This window comes from Acomys minous (assembly GCF_964271855.1).
Source record: "Acomys minous genome assembly, chromosome: 15".
NCBI classification, from domain to species: domain Eukaryota; kingdom Metazoa; phylum Chordata; class Mammalia; order Rodentia; family Muridae; genus Acomys; species Acomys minous.
Window position 1 is genome coordinate 13,202,107 of NC_140497.1, and position 16,105 is coordinate 13,218,211.

General features: G+C 43.6%; 1 protein-coding gene and 1 long non-coding RNA gene across 6 annotated transcripts in view; one reads left to right on the forward strand and one right to left on the reverse strand.

The window, feature by feature from the left end:
* LOC311584729 overlaps positions 1–8,378 on the forward strand; it is a 29,735-nt gene extending 21,357 nt beyond the window's left edge. Inside the window, exons 2-3 of the long non-coding RNA XR_014774983.1 lie at positions 7,355–7,541; positions 8,247–8,378. This is a non-coding gene — a long non-coding RNA (uncharacterized lncRNA). The remainder of the gene's footprint in view (positions 1–7,354; positions 7,542–8,246) is intronic.
* The window catches only part of NEK3 (NIMA related kinase 3), a 30,712-nt gene extending 17,338 nt beyond the window's left edge, over positions 1–13,374 (reverse strand). For 3 of the 5 annotated variants that reach the window (XR_014774978.1, XR_014774979.1, XM_084759308.1), the window contains exons 1-5: positions 13,072–13,232; positions 8,291–8,459; positions 4,725–4,818; positions 4,546–4,643; positions 2,880–2,963 (exon numbers count right to left, since the gene is read on the reverse strand). Coding sequence is in view for 3 of the 5 variants with exons in the window: in XM_084759308.1 (XP_084615434.1) it covers positions 2,880–2,963; positions 4,546–4,643; positions 4,725–4,818; positions 8,291–8,459; positions 13,072–13,106 (480 nt within the window). In the remaining 2 variants the exon portion in view is untranslated. The other 2 variants (XM_084759310.1, XM_084759309.1) reach the window with 2 other exon arrangements.
* Positions 13,375–16,105: the final 2,731 nt, after the last annotated feature.

Consider the following 16,105-nt stretch of genomic DNA (forward strand, 5'->3'; position numbering starts at 1 on the left):
CCTAAAATTAACTTTATCTGGCCAGTATTTAAAAGTCTTCCTTACGTTTTTGGTTGTGAGCCTAGCCTTTAACGGCTGAGCCATCTCTCCAGGCCGCACCATCTATAATGAGATTTGGTGCCCTCTTCTGATGTCCAGGCACACATGTAATCATATATACAATATATACATAGTAAATAAATAATTCTTTTTTAAAAGTCTTCCTTATGTCTTGGAGATCATTAAGCACAGATAAGCACATAGCTAGATGAGGCCATTACTCCAGGAATCTTCTTGGGGTATCTGCCCCTGAGCTAACTCAAACACTATAATTGGTGCACGATAAACAGAGACAATCGACAAACTCTGACTGGCCAGGAGAACTGTTACAGACTCAAGGCCTCCCTTTACAATACACTTAGAGCTCTCTGAAAATGTAGTTCAAAGATAGAGGGGGTGGTCAGATGGGTACATCCCTGGAGGACTAGTACTCAGTAAATAAGATAGATTGGCTAAAATGAATGTTTCCTACTTTATAGCGTAGGTGATAAAACCTATAGCAAAAGGAGTTACATATTAGTAGTTGCTATTATAAGAAGACCGGGTCAGATATTTTATGTTTGTCTGGAGTGCTCTCAAACTACAAACACTGCCAGCCTAAAAGCAGGTGTCATATAATACATGTGTTTGCTTTGGAGGAGATATTCTTTAGATTCTTTAAATTGGAGTTATAGAACTGCTAAAAATTAAAAAATAAAACCCACTGTGTTTGCATTTTCTTTTCTTAAAAAAATATTTATTTATTTATTTATTTATTATGTATACAGTGTTCTACCTGAATGTACACCTGCGGGCACCAGATCTCATTACAGACAGTTGTGAGCTATCATGTGGTTGCTGGGAATTGAACTCAGGACCTTTGGAAGAACAGCCAGTGCTCTTAACCTCTGAGCCTTCTCTCCAGCCCCTGTGTTTGCATTTTCTAATTATGACTGAACTTGTAGCCCTGGACATGTAATGAAAACTCAAGCACATAATCTGTACTTCTTTGAGAGTCATTTGTCTTTGTCCTGTGAAACCTGTATAAATAAAGAAACACCTGGTTGTTAGTCAGTCAGAGCTGAGAGATGCCCGGATCATCTCCCTCTCCCTCCCCCTCTCTGTATCTCCTCTGTGGGGCCAGGGAAGGCCCTGGGCAAACTATGACTCGGTCATCCGAGCATTAGGTAGCATTCTCCAGAGCACCTTTGAAAGCCTGCTGATGGTGGAAATAAGGGTGGAATTCTGACAACTGGGTCCCAGAGAGACCGATAAAATAACAAGATTCCCTCTTAAACAGCTATGCATTCCCCTGCCTGGGGATTCAGGGTGACTGCTCTGAGGTCTAAGAGGCAGACCTCAGGTAGTGTCAGATGTGACCAGTGGGAGCCTGTGCCAGGGTGACTCAAGCCTTTGGTGCAGGTATGACCACTTTCTACCCAAGGACACATGTATTAATTCAGTGGACATTAAAGGGGCTACATTCACATATACTTTAACAGAGACTTTCTTTTTTTTTTAAAGAATTTATTTATCTATTCTGTATACAGTACTCTGCCTGCATGTACACCTACACACCAGAAGAGGGCACCAGATCTCATTATAGATGGTTGTGAGCCACGACGTAGTTGCTGGGAATTGAACTCAGGACCTCTGGAAAAGTAGTCAGTGCTCTTAACCTCTGAGCCATCTCTCCAGCCCAACAGAGACTTTTTAACTCCATTTTTTTTCATATAGTATTCTATTTGGCTACTATAAATTCTAAGTCAAAGGGTATAAAGTTTTACTTCAGATGAATAAGTCTTTAATATCTACTGTATGGGTGACATGGTGGCACACATCTTTCATGTGAGAGCAGAGGCAAGTGGATCTCTTGGAGTTAGAAGCCAGGCTGGTCTACAGAGTGAGTTCTAGGACAGCTAGGCCTACAAAGTGAGACCCTGTCTTAAAGCAAATAAACAACAACAACAAAAGTCTATTGTACGTCACGGTGACCATAGTTAATATATGATATTCTTGAGAATTACTGAAACAGTAAATTTGTATTTACTTTTATATGATAGGGATTCAACTCAAGTGGTCTGGGCTGCCCTCAAACTAGAAATCTTCTTACCTTGTGCTCCTGGGGGCTAGGATCACAGGCAGGTACTACCATGTCTGGTGGAAGAGTAGATGTTAAATGTTCCGATGATTAAAAAGGATTTAAGGTTAACTAGAAGAATGGAGGAGGATGGAGAGATGGCTCAGTGGCTAAGAGCACGTGTTGTACTTCAGAGGACTTGAGTGTGGTTCCCAGCACACACATCAGGTGGTTCACAACTATCTGTAACTCCAGCTCAGAGGATGCAAAGCCCAGGCCATCCTAGGCATCCACCCTCTCACATGAATAAGTACACACACACACAAACACACATACACTTAAAATAATAAAAATACATCTAAAAAAGTAAGGCTATAGATACATCAATTAACATGACTTAATCATGTTACAATATGTATACTTTGTGTATTAAAACATCATAGTGTGCACTGGATACGGTGAAAGATTTTTGTTGTTGTTTTTATGTTGCTTTTATTTTTCCAGACAGGGTTTCTCTGTAGCCCTACTGTAGACCAGGTTGGCCTCAAACTCAGAAATCTGCCTCTCTCTGCTTCCTGGGTAACAGAGAATTAAAAGTTCATACTACTATACCTGGCTAAATATTTTTAATTTAAAAAGTAAGTATAAAATATATTAGATTGCCAAACATTTTCTTAAGCTAAGCTAAACAGAATGCCACAAAAGGAAATAACAGGAAAAAGACAATGAAATAGTTTTCTTCCCCCACCCCCACCCCGACTCTAAAATGCCTCATACTCACTTTGGACTTGATATCTCTGTGTAACACACGTTTCTTGTGAATGTGATTTACTCCAAGACAAATCTGTATAAACCAATTAAGTATCTGTAAGAAAAAGGTATCCAGATGATTTAGGGGGAGGATTTTAAAAGTGAATTCTAAACTCATTAAAATCACACAGCTCAACTAAAATTCAGTATTACTTTGAGAAATTCAGAAACTTGATTCCCATGGTTTTTGGTTGGTTGGTTTGTTTCTCGAGACAGGGTTTCTCTCTATTTGTAGACCAGGCTGGTCTCAAACTCACAGAGAGATCTGCCTGCCTCTGCCTCCTGAGTGTTGAGATTAAAGGCGTGCACCAAGATTGCCCGGCTCTGAGTCCCATGTTTTGTCACCTTATGTATGATTCAGATGTATATTTTGATGAAATGTCTACTATGTTTTTCTTCTTTGCAAGTGAATAGAAGTTTCTTTTTTGCTATGGTAGGAGATGAGGAAAAGACAGACTGTATCCCAGGCTGGCCTCAAACTTGCTATGTAGCCAGGGATGCCTTTGAACTGCTAAGCCTTTTGCCTCTGCCTCCCAACTAATGGGATTACAGGTGTGCATCACTAAACTGAGTTTATGTGGTGCTGGGAGAGAACCCAGGACTCTGTGGATGCCAGGAAATGATCCACCAATGAGCTACAAGTCCATCTCTAAGTATTTCTTATTACATTTTCTTTTTCCTTTTTTTTCCCCAGATAGATTCTCACTGTGTAACCCTGGATGGCTTGGAACTTGCGATACAGACCAGGCTGCCCCGCATTCACCTGCCCCTACCTTCTGAGAGCTGAGATTAAAGGCACGTGTGACCACTCCTGGCCCACCTACTTCATAAAAACATCTCAGCCGGACATGAGTGTGCTCACAACCACTCAGGGGGCTAAGGCAGGACACTGCCAAGAATTTGAAGTCAGCCTGGGCTACAACCTAGACCAGGCTAGACTGCAGGGTGAAACCATTTCAAAGAACCAAACAAACATTTCGGGAAGCCATAGTGTGCTGGCTAATTTTATGTCAACTTGACACAGACTGGAGTCATCTGAGAGGAAAGAACGCCAAATTTAAAAAAACAAAAAATTCCCATAGATAGGGCTATAGGCAAACCTAGAGAACATTTTCTTAATTATTGATTGATGGGGGAGGGCCTATCCCATTGTGGGTGATGCCATTCCTGGGCTGGTGGTCCTGGGTTCTATAAGAAGTTCTTTATGAGCAATCCACGAAGAGCAAGCCAGTCAGCAGCGCTCCTCTGTGGCCTCTGCATCAGCTCCTGCCTCCAGGTTCCTGCCCTGTTTGAGTTCCTGTTCTGATTTCCTTAAACGATGAACATGATAAGAAGTGAAAGCCAGGGGCTGGGGAAATGACTCAGAGGTTAAAGAGCACTGGCTCTTTATATACATAACAAACAAACAAACAAACAAATAAATGAAAAGAAGTGAAAGCCAAATAAACTGTTTCCTTCCCCAATTGTTTTTGGTCATGGTGTTTCAGCACATCAGGAGAAATCCTAAGCACATCACCTGAGGAAATCGTCAGTAACACTGACTCAGAAACCAGCCCAGGCCAGTAATTACAGATGCCCATGTCTTAACCTTATTTTACACAAAGCTTATGAGAAGCTAATGCAAGTCAGTTTCTTACCGTGTCCTCAGGGAACAGCTTTCCCTTTCGCTGCTTAATCCTCTGCATCAGATCCCCTCCATCACAGTACTCCATCACAATATACAGATGCCCTTCAGCTACAACACATGGGAGACTCCTTAGGAAAGCCAAGGCCACTACAGACTGAATGCAGGGACATTAGGGGGATTCATATTTACCTTCAAATGACTCCTTAAAGGCAACAATATTGGGGTGTTTCATTTTAGCTAGCAGAACAGCCTCTTTCCTCGAATTCTGTGTATCAGAGGAAGACTGGGAGGGAAAAAATAAACTTTAAATAATGATAAACTCAATACAGCTTCAAACTAAAATTTTGTATAGTTTTATGAGACTTCAGTGCTACATGCAGGCTTGTCAATCTACTTCTGTTCCAGCTGTCAAATTCTAGAATGATGTGGTAAATTTTTTATTACGACTATTTTGCATGCTGGGGCTGAGCTTTCATTGGAACATACATATTTTTTCCTTACACATAACGAATGCTAACTAATTTTCTTTCTTCCTCTTTTTCTTTCTTTCCTCTCCTCCTCCTCCTTCTTCTTCCCCCCCCCCCTCTCTTCCAGACAAGGTTTCTCTGCGTAGTCTTAGCTGTCCTGGAACTCACTCTGTAGACCAGGCTGGCCTCGAACTCACAGCCTCTGTCTTCTGAGTGCTGAGATTAAAGACATGGGCCAGCACCACTCGCGGAAAACTAATTTTCATGTGCACTAGTGCTGGTTTGTGGCTCAGTGGTAGAGACCATGCCCAGCAATGCTCATAGCCTGGGCTTTGATCTCCATCACCACCAAAACAAGAACAAACCTGCCTGAACATCAGCTATATAGGACAGCAAGCATTCTACTGAAAACACTAGAACCTCAAAGAAAATCAAAGCTTTCGTGCCAAGAGGCTATACAAGCATCCTTTAATTAGTCCCTTGGCCCAGATGAACAATATGCAAAGATGGACAAAGACGAATGCAAATTAAGTTTCCCAAACTACTAACTCAAAACTTCTCCAAGGGTGGAATTTTAAATGACTTATAACCAAGAAACTACTATGGAGCCTGCTGTCCTGGTTTAGATCCTCAGTACCACAGAGGGGAAAAAAAGAGGAGGAGGAAAGAAGGGAAGAGGGAAGGGAGAGAGAATGAAGGAGAGAGAGGGAAATCTGTGGAGCCTCCGACCAGCAGCATCAGCATCAAGTGTGACCATGCTGACACAACTCACAGCCTAGCAGACCTACATGGAAGTAGAACAAAATGTTCAGTTTCAGGAAGATTTTCATTTAGTTTGAAATCAAGACTTCAGAGGGAGCCAGGTGTGATGGTACACACTGGTAACCCCATCACTTGGGAGGCTAAGGAAGGATGACAAGTTCAAGGCCAGCCTGGCTTACACGGTGAGACCTTGTTTCAAAAACAAAACAAAGCTGTGCTTATTAGCATAGCAGTGTAATGAGCGCCCCTGCCGATCACCCAGGGGGGGTTCAATCCCCCGATGCAGAGGCAGGCCGTCCTTTTCTCTGAACTACAGTAATGATCCGTGTGGCAGGATATGCCCATGGGTGCAACAGTGGCATGAACAAGAAAGGTGACCAACTGCTTTCTGAATAGATGTAAGGCGTGGTCCACAGGAAGAAACACACGTCTGATGCTATGTAAAAGTAACTTTTATTCTCCTGGCTCAAGTGTTGTCTGGGAGGCTTACTGCCTTCTTCTGCTAACCTAGGCCTAGTCCTGGAAGCTTCTAGACTCCATTCAATCTAACCTGGTCCTAGAATGTTTTCAGCCTCTGAGACTTATTGCTTAATGAGCTCACCCTGACTTGTTCTTTCTGAGCTCTGGGCTGGCTGGTTCAACTCAGCTGTTCTGGCTCAATCTCCTCTCCCAGCTGACTTATTTATCCTGGCTTCTCTCTAGGTCCAGAATTGCTCTGCCCGGTCTCAAACTAACTCAGCAATCTGCTCTAATCTTCTGGCTTCTTCTCATTTTCTGGCTTGTTCCATCTTCACCTGAGTTCTCTCTGCAAACCATCTCTTACTGTCCTATTAAAACTGCCTCTTAAGTAGCTTCCCTTCCCTCTCTCTTCTCCTGAGAGTTGGGCGTATCCTATTTCGTCAAATCTTGTCTGATCCGTCACCTTTTCTACCACTCAATTAGACATCACTTTCAAACATGGGTGCTTCCTTCTAGAAACTAACTTTACCTTCCTTTGGGATTAGAGGCATGTACCACCGTGCCTGGACCTAAGCTTTTCTTTACCTGATACTTGTTTTATACCAGGCTGGCCTTGAACTCTGTTTGCCTCTGTCTCCTGGTTAAAGGTGTTTGTATACCAGCAAGATCACACAGACCTAAAAGGTCTTTGGAAGTGATCTCCTGCCAGGACAGCCATGTTTTGAATTAGCATTCTTTTACACTGCTATAATCTGACCCATTGTTGGGGGATAGGGGGCTCACAAGCCCCAGGAGTGAACCTATTAGTATTATTCTACTAAATGAACATAGTGTCAAACCACCCTCTAACTACTAGCTCTACCGGTAGATTAGTGATGCTCTCAGACCTCATTAGTGAACTTGCTTTGTGCATCAGACAGCGGTTAACACAGAAACTCACAGCTGTTCCAAGCGCAGAAAAATAAGAATCAGTGCAACAGTCAGCTATAAGTGGAACAACTGTTATCACTTCCCATTCCCCCGAAGTCTCGGGGGGGGGGGGGCATCCACGCAGAAGAGGGGTACAGAAATATTGTAAGAATGAGAAGTCAGGGAAGCCAGAACCAAAACAGTGTCTTTTGGACATGACAGGACCCCTGCATTCTTAGGCACACAGCAGCACAGTTGCCTGCCTAAGACCTGCCCAAGAGCATGCCGGTCAATACTCCAGCACAGAGGCGGAAGGAGTTCCGGAAGGCCAACCCTGCTGAGGAGGAGCTGTGGACAACTGACAGCTTCTGGGGGACGGAGTCCGTTTTCTTTATGGGTATGGCCTCTGGTAGGTGGCCCACGCTCTAATAGATGGTCCCACACAAAGGAGTATCTGGGCAACACAAAGTGGACATGACAGGGGTTATCTCAAAAAACAAAATATAACACGAAGTTAATGGGGCGGGGCGAGGGGTGTGGTGTGGGGAAGGGGACGGATGTGGGACGAGTTAGGGTGGGAAGAGCAAGGGGTGATCAAAATACACCGTATTAAATCCCCAAACTAATACAAATGTTTTTAAAGGATGCATTGGGACAAACACCTAGCACTCTTGAGGATTTTATTAAAATATATTTTTTTTAAAAACTTGACCGAAATATTATTAATCAATGTTCATGGTATGAATTCTCAGACAGGACAATTACGATTCACATTAACAAGCAATCCACAGGGAAATAAGGAAAAATAGATCCTCTTGGGTAGGTTCCCTGGCAACCAACTGATACTTTGTATTTCAGGCCTGGTCTTCACTGTATTTTATGTTCTTTTACCATTCACCTTGTACCTGACCACTTTCAGCGGGTTTTTCACACTGCTGGTATACAAAGTTGGAAGCGGTTATCACTGAAATTAACCAGTACCTTTTGACCACTTCTCTGTTAATTTTACCATATAAAATACATCAAGCCTTTGTAAAGCTGAGGAATAAACTGTTACATGTTTACGGGAAGGGTAGACGCCACACTAACGCCCAAGAACCTTCTCTCTGTACAGGCTGCACGGTCACATTCAGCGCGAGCTATTCCGTGAGCGGTTACCTTGAGAAGTCTGATCTCCTTCATGGCAAACGTCTGGTTGCTGCTGTCTTGCAGAACCAGAAGAGCCCGGCCGAAGGAGCCCTCGCCAATCACTCTCAGGACTGTGTAGCCGTCCATCTGGGCATGCGCAGTCGGGCTCCACTCCGCCACCACTGCTGGCTCTCCCAAACTACGTTAAAAAGACAGAAGCATTTGTGTATATACTTTTTAAATGTAAAGTTAATCCAAAGTAGCTATAGTCACTTTTTAAATCCTGTTGAAAAACCATGCTTAAGATTTAATTTGCCAAAATAATGTCTTTCAGTAATGAAGTTAGGAAACATAACCGGTGTTTTTCAAAAATCTAAAATGTGTAGGTTGAGGCATTTGGGTAGTAGGATGTTCTTCTGATGGATTATCCCCCCTTTCCTGAGATCTGGGGGATAAAAATTAAAATAAAACAAAAAGAAGTATATGTATTGCCTGTTAGCAATGTTTTTTTTTAATCTAATCTTTTTTTTCCTTTTTTGTTATAATTTATTCACATTACACCCGATTATTATCTCCTCGCTCATATCTTCCCGTTAAAAATCTGCTCTTGAGGCTGGAGAGATGGTTCACAAGTTAAGAGCACTGACTGCTCTTCCAGAGGTCCTGAGTTTAATTCTTATCAACCGCATGGTGGCTCACAACCATCTATAATGTGATCTGATGCCCTCCTCTGGCCTACAGGCATACATGCAGTCAAAGTACTGTATATAATAATAATCATCATCATCATTATCATCATCATCATCTTGTTTCCAAAAGACAGAAGGGCCAGAAGGGCCTTAAAAGACATTATCATGTAAATTACCAATAAAGTACAACATATGCAAACATAACAAAATCACTTCCATAGTGACCGTACTCCAACCATAGGGACAGTGGTCACGGGAGCTGGAGGCTAATGGTATATTCTTAATGGTATATTCTTATGGGGGTTCTGTTTTGTTTTGTTCTTGTCTAGGTCATCAGTCTGCACTTAAATTACCATTTTCCTTTTTTTTTTTTTTTTTTTTTTTGCTTTTTCCCTTAAAATGTGTATGCATCCAGTGTATTTAACTGACAAATGTATGCTTTTTATTATGCTCTATTCTTTTAATTGTTTAATTATTATGCATAGTTACAATTTAAAATGTACAAAATGAAACTACATTGTGGTCTTGTAAGAGCTACACAATTTTCCTAAAGGTGCTTTTAACTGCAGTAGTTCACCTGTTTCAAATGGTTGGATTCTATTCATTTGTTATCCTTAAGACCACCTCAAAATAAGGCTACCTTACTGTACGTTTAAAGTGTATTATAAGAGTGACAGTTACTAAAAGAGGATCATTTGGAAATTTACTTTTATTTATTATTTTTTATTAAACATTTTTTATTTTTTACATAAACATTTATAGTATTACACAGATATACAATAAACTACCTATAGTAAGAAGAACCATGACATAATCAGGAACTATATAAATGATACATTCTTGGTGTTTTGGCTATTTGTATTTGACAGCCTTGATGCGTCTAAAATTCTAAATGTAAATCAATCTCCAATACATCTTGTCATTATAAACTTAAAACATCTACCTAGACCTAAAAACATCTTAACCCCTAAACAACAAACAATGAAACAAAAGCTTCATTGTAAAATTGGGCTACCTGGTCTTCAACTCCATCAGAGACTTGAGAAGGAATTTACTTTTAAAATGCAAACTTTAAAAAAGCCTGGTGTGGTGGTGCAGGCCTTTAATCTAAGCACTTGGGAGGCAGAGGTAAGCGGATCGCTGTGAGTTTCAGGACAATCTGGTCTACAAAGTTGTTAAGTTTAGGACAGCCAAGGCTACACGAAGAAACCCTATCTCCAAACCCCACCCCCCAAAAAACCCAAAACCCAAAAACCAAAGTCAATTCAAAGTATCTAGTGTCACTGTGATAGGCCAACAGCAACTTCTTCAGGTGGCTAGCGAGTGGATGTTACTTTGACATACAGTTTGTTTTTAACTAAAAGGCACTGACTCTGCCTATGCAAAGGCAGCTAACTCCCATTTGTCCATGTCTCTACCTCTCCTTTACTAGGAGGGTAAAGCACCAACTGCAGTGCACTTATCACGTCCATGCATGTCGCCCCCACCCTCATCCTTACCTAATAACACTAGGAACCCCAAGTGTTCCCCCGCCCCCTTTTCTCCCTTTGGCCTATTTTTCCACAATGTACCACTACTTGTTAATAGTGAGTCCCAAGGCCCAAGACCTTACATTTATATACATTATATCCACTCCTTTTGATCCCACTAAAAGTCTATTTCTCATCAGTTAAGCCTGAAGGATCTCTAAGAAGACGGAGAGAATGTTTTTCCTTCCCCTGGGTTACCCCGGACATCACAGCCACCCATACAGAGGTGACAATAATCCTCAGCAAATGCAAGGCAAGGCGTGGAAAGCAAAGTGCTGGCTCCCAGCAGAACTTCTCAGGGGAACTGGGAAATGCACATTTAGGTGAAGAACGACAGATGACGAGAAGTGTGTTAGGCAAGGGGAGACAAGGAATGAGCAAGACAGAGGGGATCATGCCTTTTAAGACACTCAGTTGAGGGCTGGAGAGATGGCTCAGCAGTTAAGAGCACTGACTGCTCTTCCAGAGGTCATGAGTTCAATTCCCAGCAACCACATGGTGGCTCATAGCCATCTATAATGTGACCTGATGCCCTCCTCTGGCCTACAGATATATATGCAGGCAGAGCTCTGTATTCATAATAAATAAATAAATCTTTTTTTTTAAAAAAAGATACTCAGTTGAGCAGTTGAAATGAGGCTGAACAGGTTGGTATGGTAAGCCAAATTTTGTTGCTGGATTTTAAAAAGTAACTCATTTTTATTTTACGTTCACTGGTGTTTTGCCAATATGTCTGTGTGATAGTGTCTGATCTCCTGGAACTGGAGTTGCAGGCAGCCGTGAGCTGCCATGTGGGTGCTGGGAATTGAACCCGGGTCCTCTGGAAGAGCAACCAATAGCTCTTAACAGCTGAGCTATCTTTTCAGCCCCTTTGTTGCTGGATTTTTAACTTCAAGGTAATTAATGGTCTGTCTCTGAATGGCTCTTGAGACCAACATAATATATCTGCATAGCCAAAAAAAAAAATCACTTTGTTGTTATTGTTTGTTTTTCTAGACAGGGTTCCTCTGTATAGCCCCAGGTCACAGCACTGAGGGACTGGATCAAAGCCATCCAAGTGGGCCAGCTCAACAACAGGGCTCCAACAGTGGAAGAGCTGAGAAAATGGTGATGAAATGCAATGGGGTGATGAGGACGAACAAAGCAGGAAAAAAGAACAATTAATCTATCTTCAATAGCAGATTTATGGGGAACACACAGGGAAGAGGCGGGGCTCCGGTGAGAATTGGAGAATGGTAATATTTCATTCTCAGGGAGAAAGTTCAGGCCTTCGAATCATATGTGCGGCCTCTGTGTGACTTTTCTGGCACGGGGGTGTGGCTGGGTACGGTGAAACACGAAACACGAGAGAAGAAAGACATGCTCCATTTTGGACAAATTGAGCTGGAGTTACTTAGGACGCAAAGGGATACTTAAACACTGACTGACTTCAGTCTCCACACAAAAGCAGCAGGATTTTTAATACACTTTTGCTGGCATACAAGCTACACAAGAAGCAATTGTGATTGTAAGCACAATCTTAGGGAACATTAGTGGGAGGTGCCTGGACTAGATGGGGGTGGGGGTGGGGGGTAGAAGTTGGGAGCGGGACTACACTTAGAGGCGACACACTTTTTTCATCCCAGGAAAAATACCAGCATGCATTTTTTTATGTGCTTTATTGCAAATCGAGTGCTCTATTTGTTTAAACCACACTCAAATCGTAAGATACAGAGCACAAAAGGTAATGCGAACACCATGGATCAAGCCTTACAGGGGCCTCTAACACTTCCAGTCTGTAGCTGGGGTGGGGTGCTGAACACCCCGTAATAGTAGCACTTGGAAGACAGAGGCAGTATGATCACCACGGGTTCCAGGCCAGCCAGGGGTACATGGCGAGACACTGTCTCAAAAACTAACCAAGTATACTTGGTTATATACTACATCTTCCAGTTTGCTTTCCAGCCTATCAGAGTTACCAAGGAACCACAGCAATTAACGCTCCATATGACAAAGCAGAGGCATTGTTTCCAGAAGGGACGTATCTGCACACACCCAGGTACAAGTCACAGACCTACGACACTAAGGAGGCAGAAGTTGGTGAACCATAGCGGGGAACCTGCTGAGTTGGAGGTCAACCAGTCCACACAGGGAGTTCCAGGCCAGGCAAGGTCTCCTCCCCAAGCCACGCCCCCCAACCTATAACAAAACCACCAAGTCCTTCGCAGGACTCTTAAGTGGCCTCTGGTTTCAACTGCTGTTTTCCCATTTCTAGTGCTAAAGGACTTTAACCTATGCTATTGAAAATAACCGATGAGCAACCAGGCTTCCCTTGACTGAAAATCACATTTGTACATTTACTCTCCCGGTGCCTCATATTCAGCACCACACCCACAAGCCTTAATACATTGGGTGTGGCGAAAGCCGATCGGTTCTTTCCCGGGTTTATAAACAAATACGCACTTAGTAAATAAAAATAAAAATTAAAAACATAAGAGCCTAAAGTGATCTGCAAGTGCCCAGAAGCAGGGTCAGGGCTGGAAGGTAGCGGTCCCAGGGAACAACACAGCCTGGAGATAACTCATCCCAGTGCACCCCTCCCACCGCTGCTCACCCCAAGCAACACCAGCAGGTCTCCCTGGCGCGCATGCGCAACCCGAGCTCTGCGAGCCCGAAGCAAAGCCTGCGGCGGCTGAGCACCGTGCACGAGTTTTTCCGGTCGCCCCGCAGCGGGGAGCGCCGACCAGAGGCTTAAGGCCCCGCAGGGAGGCCCCCACCCACTTCTGTCTCCGAGGCTGCTGGCCCGTACCGCTCTCCGAATCCACCTCCAGACTGGCGCGTCGCTTCTTCACTGGACGCCCGAGCCCGCACTGGGCGGGGCAAAGTGGGCGGGGCGTGACTCTAGTTGTGGGCGGAGGAAACTGCTTTGGTCTTGCCCGAGGCTCTGTTCTCTGAGTAAGGGGGCCCACTGGAGTAGTTTTGCCACCTTGCGGTAGATTAGTGTCCGGGCTCAGAGTAATTTGAGTGATTGCTCCAGATTGGGCGGACAACCCCCAAAATACAAATTTCACAGAGACACTACTAGCATTTACTGTATGACCTTGGAAAAAAATGAAAAAATATCACCACCACCCCAAGAACTCTACATCCCATTCTGAAATCTGTGTATTTCTTCCCTTACATAGTAAAAAGTCATTAAGATTCTAGTTATTAAAAAAAAAAAGCCAGGCAGTGGTGGGGCACACCTTCAATCCCAGAGGCAGCTGGATCTCTGTGAGTTCGAGGCCAGCCTGGTCTACAGAGTGATTCCAAGACAGCCAGGGCTACACAGAGAAACCCTGTCTCAAAAACCTAAAACAATAAAATAAAATACATTTAAAAAGACTCTAGTTGTACTGAATGGTGTTCAATTTAGTGGCACATGCCTGTAATCCCAGCACTCCGAAGGCCGAGGCAGGAAGAGCCAGGACTGGAGGCCAACCTGGTCTAGATCTAGGTGGGCCAGCCAGGGCTATGCCTCAAGTGTTAGATTCAGAGCTGCAGAATAAAGGAACAAAAGTCAGGAGGCCAAAATGTGACCTCAAGAGATGAGACTGTTTCTTAGCACAACAAGGGGCATTGAGCCTCCCTCCCTCGGGAATGGAAGTTGTGCAAACAGGATGGAGCCCCAGGCCAAGGCTCTTAGAGGTGCAGGTGTGGAGTTTGAGTATGAGGAAATTGACTCAGGGTTATTAAGACATTCTTGAGAAATTTACGATTTCCTTTTGGAACTGTTTGCCCCCGCAAAGCAGGCTGTCTTGAGAACTATCTCAAGAAATAGTTTTCTCCCTGAGACGCCGATGTGGCAGCTGACCGGTAACAGCTGAGCAATGACATCAAGACAGTTCCAGGAGAACATCTGGTTTTCTGCAGCCAGAACATTCTATTAGCAAGACCTCACCCTCCTCTCCTCCCCTTCCCTACAGATCCCAGAAGGAACTACAGTGGGGAGCAGGGGACACATGACCAGCCAGGTGACAGTAAAACCTACCTACAGCAGGATGCAGAGAATTTGACCCTGTACAGATGTGAGGCAGGATAAAAAGGGAACAGTAAGGGGACAAGGGAAGAAAAAGGAGCCCATCGCTAGAGAGTCTGGTCAAAGTCTCTCACCAGCTGACTGTCAAAAGTCCCAATGCAGGCTGAACTTGGTGGTGGCACACACCTTTAATCCCAGCACTCTGGAGGCCGAGGCAGGTAGATCACTGTGAGTTCGAGGTGAGCCTGGTCTACAAAGTAAATCCAGGACAGGCAAGGCTACACAGAGAAATTCTGTCTCAAAAAACAAAACAAAACAAATGCCAACACTGAATACCCTTTTTATATTGAGGTGTTTCAAATAAGAATGTTAAAATGAGCCGGGCGTGGTGGCGCACGCCTTTAATCCCAGCACTTGGGAGGCAGAGGCAAGCGGATTGCTCTGAGTTTGAGGCCAGCCTGGTCTACAAAGTGAGTGCAGGACAGCCAAAGCTACACAGAAAAACCCTGTCTCGAAAAACCTAAAAAAAAAAAAAAGAATGTTAAAATGGCAATGAATCACGATTAAGGTCTAAATATGTATGACCTTTGTGCTGGCTAGTTTTATGTCAACTTGACACAAGCTAGAGTTATCTGAGAGGAGAGAACCTCCTTAAGACCCTTAAGCCTCCATAAGACCCAGCTGTAAGGCGTTTTCTTCGAGAATCTATCTCTGTCCGGAAGCCCCACCTTTCCTTTCCTGCTCAACTATAGGCGGCTGGCTATTAAGCCAATCAGAATGTGAGGGTGGTGTATGTTTACAAAATGTTAAGGCAGGTCATGATCCAATAAATAAAAACAATACCAGGGCTGGAGTGATGGCTCAAAAGTTAAGAGCACTGACTTCGATTGCTGTGAGTTTTAGGCCAGCCTGGTCTACAGAGCGAGACCAGGAAAGCCAAGGCTACACAGAGACCCTGTCTTGAAAAACAAGCAAAACAAAACAAAACAAAACAAAACAAAACAAACAAAAAAGAGCACTGACTGCTCTTCCATAGGTCCTGAGTTCAATTCCCAGCAACCACATGGTGGCTCACAACTATCTATAATGTGATCTGATGCCCTCTTCTAGCATGCAGATGTACATGCAGGCAGAACACTGTATACATAATAAAGGAATTTTTTAAATGTTTAAAAAGAATACCAGTCTGCACTCAACTCTCTGCCAGGTATAGAAACCAACATTTGAATAATACAAAGGCAACCTTTACACAGTGCACAGAAAGACCATCCCAACACCATCTGTATGTAGCTGTCTGACTATCAATTTCCTTTTCCATTGACACAATGTCTGTGTTAGCCATGTACTGAGCTGGCCTCAAACTGTGATTTTACTGTCCCAGGCGCCAAAGTAAATAAGACTACAGGTATGTGTGGCCATGCCATCTCATTTTTGTGGCGTGTGGGGACCGAACCCAGAGCCTCAGGAATGGCAGGCGAGCAATGTACCACACCGCAGTCTTTAAGCACAGTCATCTATTTCAACTGTGAAAGGTTCTTCCTCTATAATGCAGGCTGTCCTAGAACTCACTGTACCTCCAAGGACAGTCTTGAATTTGTAGTAATCCACTTGCCTAGGCCTCCCAAGTACC